At 21.5% G+C, this 8,977-nt stretch overlaps 1 protein-coding gene across 1 annotated transcript in view; it reads left to right on the top strand.

The window, feature by feature from the left end:
- Positions 1-1,091: 1,091 nt before the first annotated feature.
- Positions 1,092-8,977, top strand: part of LOC109609532 (lachesin-like) — a gene marked incomplete at its 5' end in the record, with an annotated part of 106,603 nt that continues 98,717 nt past the window's right edge. Inside the window, one exon of the mRNA XM_049961825.1 lies at positions 1,092-1,146. Coding sequence (XP_049817782.1) covers positions 1,092-1,146 — 55 coding nt within the window. The remainder of the gene's footprint in view (positions 1,147-8,977) is intronic.

Here is an 8,977-nt window from a genome sequence, read left to right as displayed (position 1 = left end):
CATTATGTAAAACAATTACTGCGTTGAATTGTAGGCATATATTTTAAGATACACATACACATACCAAATTTAAACACGATTGGGCCAAAAGATACGGAAATATGGGAATAAAACAATTTTTTAAATTTAAATTTGAATGGCTGATTTTCATCAGGAGAATCTTTAGAAAATAATTTTATTTTCTCACTCTCCGACCTTTAATACTATTTATTGCTATTGTTAAACAATTTTTCTATGAGTTTGCATACTACTTAAATGGAAATGATATTTTGTTTCAATATTTTATTAATATTATTTTTCTACGACACTGTTTTCACTGTCATTGACTTCTACTAAGACTCACCATAGAGGTAATTAATTCCCAAATAAAACTCCAGGAAGATTTACTAAATATTATTTCCTTCCAACCGTACTCTGTGGAATTCCTCACGAACGATTTAACTTCCAACCCAGTCACCGACCAAACAAAGCACGCTGCCTTTATGCAAATACAGGGTGTCCCTGAAAGGTCTGTTCCACCAATTCCCGAGGTGAAAATAAATCGATTTACCTTAACATACCTTAGTACAAAAGTTGACAATTATGGAGATACAGGGCGTCCTATCTTTATAATTCTGTACAGACCTTCCGGTGATACCTTGTATAATTTGAGATACATAAAACCAAATTTATGATCTACAATTAGAGGCTTTAATAAACAAACATATATTTCTTTGCTTCCCTTCGTGGTTCAATTCAAGTTTCATCACAATATTTATTAGGGGGTGTGTGTTAATGAATATTAGTGGTCTTTTTAGCAAATATCGAGGACTGGAATATAAACGACGTTGTGCAACAGTGAACTTTTGTCCTGTTCATGCGGGACCATAGCTTTTATTATGCATTAGAGATGGGTGTTGACCATTATATCTTGGCGCTGGCTGACACGTACATGCTACCTATAGGCAGATAAATGGCCTGAAAATTGACCCATAAATCATTCACCGTTTATTTGCTTACTTGTTGTTCAATCTTGGTAAATTACAATAAAATTATTGCCCTTTTTTTTGCAGGGTTGAAGAAATGTAAGGATGACGAAGTTTACGCCAACGGTTTACTTCTCTGTGGAGGCAACACTGGTGTTGTTGACACGTTTCGCTATATTTGGTGAGTAAATTCGGCTTTTGGATAGATTAGTCAATATGTAGAAACATCATGATATATAAATTTATGGTCATGATAACGGTTGGAGAAAAATATATAAATTATTGTACTCCTTTTTCTTTGAAATAAACAACTATTTTATAAAAAAAACTGCTTTGGAAATTTCTTTTTTATGTTTTCTTCTTCTTTCAAGTCAGCATAAGAAACATAATTCAATATTTTATTGATTTTTTTTCTTTTTTTTATCACACGTCTTAAACACAAACACTCTTAATAGTAAAAATTCATTATTACTAGAATTTATAATATTTTGTTAAATAAGTCAGTTTAAGTGTGAAAAAAGGCCTCCAGAGAAAATGGAAATAATATTTATCTAACTTCATAGTCTAAATATTACTGATGTCTCTAAAATCATAAAATGCTCCCTAAAAATGATTTACAATGTTATTAACAAATATAAAACAACACACTCAATTGTAAATAAAATAGGGAAGCATCTTAATAAAAGAAAACTCCGTTTATAAACAAATTTGAAAAATCAGTAAACGAAATACTTTCTTGTCTTCTAGGCAAATAAAAAATTAATTAATTGAGTCATACAATGTCGGTGTGTCTAGTAGAACAGACATCGACTGAATGAACAAAACTTCCAAGGATGTATTTCAGAAAAGAAATCATTGGTATCGGAAAAGAAAAGAATAAGACTAAAGTTTGCATAAAAATATATTAATTATCCTCCAGAACTTTGGCGAAGGGTACTTTGGAGCAATGAATCCAAGTTCAATAGAATAGGATCAGGTGATAAATAATATGTTCATCCTCCAAATAAAAGTTTGGACCCAAGATACACTACAAAAACTTTTATGTTATAGTTTGGGGTTCCTTGCCTTGGCTTCGTAGAGGACCATTACAGAAAATTATTGATAATAGAGATATAATGGTTCCATTTTATACTTTGCCAATAATAATATACCAGTTACATGGATTTTTAAGCTTGATAATGATCCGAATCATACCTCTAAAGTTGTTCAAAATTAGTTAAAAGTTAATCATGTTGAGGTTCTCGATTGGTCAGCGCAAAGTCCGGATCTAAATCCAATTGAAAACTCGATTAAAACACCAAAAACCATCAAAATTTAGTTGTGGTTATTAATTGAAGGGTCGTGGAATTTAATTTCAAATATTAACAATTTTTTAAAGTTTGTATAAATTATTTAATAAGTACATATTTTTTAAATGTGTGCCAGTTCTGTAAGCAGCCCTATTGGGCATTTATTTTGTTGAAGATTTAATTCAAATAAATATTATTTTGATTTAGATACACGATGAACAATTATAAAAAGAATATAGTGTAATTATTTTAAACAAAATTTTAAATTAACCATATATTATTGTAGGAATATAAAAGAAAATTAAGCCAACAATCAAATGAAAACTCGTACATTTGTCCTTTTGAAAGTGCCTGAATAACCAAAAAGTCAATAAATTTAGGTATCTGCAAAAGTAATTTACGTTTTTAACGTTCAACATTAAAGTAACATAACTTTCTTTAAAATAACTCCACTTACATTGCATCATATCTAACACAAAGAAAATGTTTTAAACACAATGTAAAGAAAAATAAGTAGCATAGCTAGTAAAAGCATAATAAAAGCTTTCAAATAATATACCATATAAAATTTACTATAAAAATGTAAAAATTAATACGAAAATTTATTTAAATAAATCATCAACCAAAACTTAAATTAGTTTGTAAGACTCCAATGTAACATTTTTGGTAAAAATACAAATTATTTAAAATATTAGTGATGAAACAAAAAATCAATACATCAATCAATTACCTAAAATATGTTAAACTGCAGTAAAAAATTAAAAGCTCGAGTTTTAATTTATTAGAGCATGTCGTTATTAATTTTTGGACTAAATTTAGATCAATCGAATTTTAATTGCGAATTAATTTAGTTTAAATTAAAATGGTTAACGCTTGTAATTAAAATATAATAAAAATGGTATTGTTTTTGTTATTAGCACTTCGTTGCAAAAACAAATTAATTAATCATCATTAATAAAATAAATTTGTGACAATTTGCAATAATTGGAATTATCTAAATTTGTCTAATTCGTGGGGTTTACACAGTTTTGGGGTAATTGGGATATCTCTCATTCTGTACACGTTATTCGGGGGCCGAAACATAGGTAGGTACTCGTAGTTGTCTGTTTACACAACAAATAATTCAGCATTAATTAAAATTTCAAACACACTCCGACCATTGATTATTTATAACTGTAATAAAAAATCCATGCCAATTTACAAAACGGTGTCAAATCTACACACATTGTTTTTAGTTAAATTCGTTTAATTGCACATAATTATGCTCGCGTTGCCATTCGGGATTAAGACGTGTTCCCTGCCTAAGTATATTACGTGTACGTGTTATTCAACTTGTTGAGTATTGGCAAAGCAAAAACGGGCATCACTTCAAGGGATGCTAGTATAGACGTGACCGCGTAACTTTGGCAATCACACGACCACATTAATCATATGCCAACGGGCCCACTTCACTTTTAACTCACTTTATCAACAATGCCTAGCATTTCGCAGGCCCCCAAAAAACTTTTTCCCTCCTGTTAATTACCACACTAGAATTTTTTTCGCGTTACATAGAAAAAAATTTGCTTGAACGTATAATTTTAACGTGCTTTTTGCCCGCCACTATATAATGAATCTCAATGGCGGTGGTTCTGTGGAAGTAATGAAGCAGTAGCAGTCGACGACGTACAACTGATTTTTACTGCGGCACGGAAAAATGTTACATTAACTTTTTTCCGTGCGACGGTTTCGTTGCATCGCGAACTTTATTTTTTCCGTTGGGCGTCGGGGTCAAATGAAAATATGCGATGTGTTCAAGGTGGACGAAAAGAGCATTGTCTTTAATTACACTTACTACCTATTTTGAGTCTAGACAGAAAAGTAATCGTAATGAAAACGCTCGAAGTATATATATTTTGTGCGATTTCTTAAGGAAAAATAATTTAATTTTGCTCGACCTTCTAATGGACAGGATATAGAAATGACAAAGTGCATTGAGTGCAGTGGGAGTCTTTTGTTGGACAGTTATATGCTTTCTTAAAGACATTTTCTTTTGATGTATTAGATTTTAATTAAGAAAAAATGTATCAATTAAGCGTTAAAAAGTTTCACAATAAATTTTCAACTCCTTTCATGTACTATAATATGAGAAAATAAATCAAATTAATTCAATATTTGCAACATAATTACACAAAAATATTAATTCAATGAAACATGTATAAATACTTTTTGACACGAATTTTAAATATATTTATTTTAAGTTTATTTTTTTATTTTTCCTTTTTTATCTTCTTGGAGCATTTATTTATTTATTTATTTATAATAAATGTCATTTTTACCTTTTACAATCTTACTGTACATTAATTATTCTTATTATATTAATTAACTAGTTCATAGTTGAATTATTAAAATAATTAATAATAAATAATGTTAATGTTAAAAGATTACTATAAAATATATATTATATAAAAAATTATATATAAATATAATAATATTATAATTTATATTAATATTATTTATTTTTTATGAAATATATTATTTATTATAAATTAAAATAATAATAAATAATGATAATTTGTTACACTTTAGATATAATATTATTATTACTATAAAGTTTAATAAGAAAATAAATATATACTTTATAAAAATTATATATATTTTTTAAATTATATTAATAAATTTATTTTTTTTTTAATTTTATCCTCTTAAAGTGTATATATATTTATGAACAATTATTTATATTATATATAAATTAATACTAAATAAATAACATTTATACCTTTTACAAGCTCATTGTAAATTTATTTTTATTATTATTTTTATTATATTAATTAAAAAATTAATAGTTGTACTATTAAAAGAATTAATAATAATAATCTTTTACTTATATTATTTAGTATTATTATAAAATTTAATAATAATATAAAAATATATAAATTATAAAATTTATATTTTTATATTTAAATTAAATTTAATTTTGTCATGTTTTTTTTTTATTTTATCCCTTTGAACCATCTATTTATACGTTTTTTTTTTTAGTTTTAATTAATGATTTATATTAACAATTATTTATATAGTATATAAAGTAATATATAATAATAATATTTTTAAATTAAAAAAAATATATTAATGTTATTTATTTTTTTTTTAATTATGAACAATTATTTATATTATATATAAAATAATACTAAATTTAAATTTTTTACTTTTTAAAAGCTCACTGTAAATTAATCATTACTTTTATTTTATTAATTAACAAATTCATAATCGAATTATTAAAATAATTAATAATAAACATATATATTTTTTATTATTATAAAATTTATATTTTTAATTTAAATTAAATTTAATTATGTTATTTTTTTATTGTTTATTTTTATTTATTTATTATCATTGAATCATCCATTTATACGTTTTTTTTAGCTCTAATTAATAATTTATATTAACAATTAATTTTATAGTATATAGTTTATAAAGTAATAATAATTAGTAGTAATAATTAAATAAATATCATTCCTATCTTTGCGAGCTCGCTGCATAGGTAATTCATAGACAAATTATTAATATAATAATAAATAATGGTAATTTGTTAGTCTTTTACTTTAATAAAAAAATAAATATATAAAATATATTTTGTAAAAATTTTAATTTTTATTTAAATATTCATTTCGTTTAAATTAAAAAAAAAAACAATATTAATATTTTTTATTTTTTGTTTAAATTATGAACAATTATTTTTATTATATTAAGATAATACTAAATAAATATCATTTCTACCTTTTAAAAGCTCACTGTAAATTAATCATTATTTTTATTACATTAATTAACAAATTCATAGTCGAATTATTAAAATAATTACTTTTATGTATATTAAATTATTATTATAAAATTTAATGAGAAAATAAATATATGAAATATATTCGTCATAAAATTTATATTTTTTATTTAAATTAAACTTAATTTTGACATATTTTTTGTTTAATCCCTTAAATCCCCCTATTATACGTTTTTCAGTTTGAATTAATAATTTATATTAGCATTATTTTTTGTATATATTATAAAGTAATATTAAATAAATATCATTTCTACCTTTTACGAGCTTACTGTAAAGGTAATTCATAGTCAATATATTAAAATAATTAATAATAATTGGTTAGTCTTTTACTTATATAATTATATTTTTTATTACTAAAAAAAATTAAAATAAATAAAAATAAACAAAAAATATATTGTATTTATTTTTGTCATAATTTTTGGTTTTACCCCCTTCATTTTTTTATTTACGTTTTTTAGTTTTAATTAATAATTTATATTAAAATTATCAACAGTTATTTAGATAATGTACAAAACAATTAAATAATTATAATTTCTACTTTTTCCGACTTGACTGTAGGTAATTATCAAAATAATTAATAATAACTTGTTAGTTTTTGGCATACATTATTATCTTTTATATTACTATAAAGTTTAATTAAAAACTAAATGTATACAAAATATGTTTTATGTCTTTGAACTATTGATTTATGTAAATTGCTTTGTATATAATGTGTATGCCTCAAATCGCATTCCTGTGTTAGTGAATTTATATGACAAATACAATGTGGAATCATGGTGTGCCACGTGACATACAGATTAAAGTAAAAATCATAACATGTTTCAATGAATGTCAAATAATTATTGCTTACTGTTTGATGTTGAAGTAGTTAAATTTTAATGATGCCCTCACTGTTTTAATCTTTCACTAACTCAACAATAAATAAATATTTTTCACTGATTTAACAATGAAAACATGGATTTTAATGCATTTAAACAATAGAGTAAACAGTAGAATTAGCAATTATATTAATGGCCAATTTACATGGATAAAATTTGACAAAACGTGCAATTAAAATCGAAGTCAATAAAGCGATTTGTAAGAAGTGCAACGATATTAATAGCTCTAATTTGTAGAGTGGAGGGCTAGGTGAGGTTATCCCATAATAACTCCGGATTCAAGCAGAAGCAAGTCGCCAATATTTATGTTGGGGAACGTGACATCGCATTTGTCTTCTTCGTCACGATCGGGTCCTACGGAGGATCAGGATCGCATTGTGGGCCGAGCCATGAGCTGTTGATAGTAGTTTTATGCTTGAACAATAATTTCAATTAAAAAAGAACTCGTAACATACTTTAGTTCACTCCGAGGCATTCATTTTTTTTTATTTCTCTCATGCCGTTACTTGACTGAACATGGAACGAAAGGTTTTTTTCTGGATATAAATACAACAGATGAATCAAGCCTTGGGTAATGTTTAGTTATTATTTGTTTTCTGTGTAATTACAAACAATTATCATTGGTACTATTTTGCTTCAATTAAATTTAATTAATTCCTAATTAATTACTTAAACTAATGTCTATTATTTCTATTATTTATTTATTTCATAAATAGATCAGAATTTTTTGGCATAAAAACTATTCAAAAAAATATAAAAATGAGAAAACTTATTGTAATTCATTTAGTTAGCACTAAACTATCTTTAAATAAATTAATTTTTATTTTAATTCAATTTAAAAACAAAATTAAAATTAATTATATTATTTATACATAAAGATAAAATTTAAAAAATTCTGTAATATATTAAGCTGAAATATTTTAATTTTTGTCACCGTTATATTTAATTATTATAAATAATAATAAGATTTTAATATATAATATATAATAAATATATAATATATAATAATATATAATATATAATATATAATATATAATATATAATATATAATATATAATATATAATATAATATATAATATATAATATATAATATATAATATTATAATATATAATATATAATATATAATATATAATATATAATATATAATATATAATATATAATATATAATATATAATATATAATATATAATATATAATATATAATATATAATATATAATATATAATATATAATATATAATATATAATAATATAATATATAATATATAATATATAATATATAATATATAATATATAATATATAATATATAATATATAATATATAATATATAATATATAATATATAATATATAATATATAATATATAATATATAATATATAATATAATATATAATATATAATATATAATATATAATATATAATATATAATATATAATATATAATATATAATATATAATATATAATATATAATATATAATATATAATATATAATAATATAATATATAATATATAATATATAATATATAATATATAATATATAATATATAATATATAATATATAATATATAATATATAATATATAATATATAATATATAATATATAATATATAATATATAATATATAATATATAATATATAATATATAATATATAATATATAATATATAATATATAATATATAATATATAATATATAATATATAATATATAATATATAATATATAATATATAATATATAATATATAATATATAATATATAATATATAATATATAATATATAATATATAATATATAATATATAATATATAATATATAATATATAATATATAATATATAATATATAATATATAATATATAATATATAATATATAATATATAATATATAATATATAATATATATATATAATATATAATATATAATATATAATATATAATATATATATATAATATATAATATATAATATATAATATATAATATATAATATATAATATATAATATATAATATATAATATATAATATATAATATATAATATA

Source organism: Aethina tumida, chromosome 1 (assembly GCF_024364675.1).
Source record: "Aethina tumida isolate Nest 87 chromosome 1, icAetTumi1.1, whole genome shotgun sequence".
NCBI classification, from domain to species: Eukaryota; Metazoa; Arthropoda; class Insecta; order Coleoptera; family Nitidulidae; genus Aethina; species Aethina tumida.
Note: the sequence above shows the minus strand (reverse complement) of the source record. Positions and strands in the feature narration are given on the sequence as shown.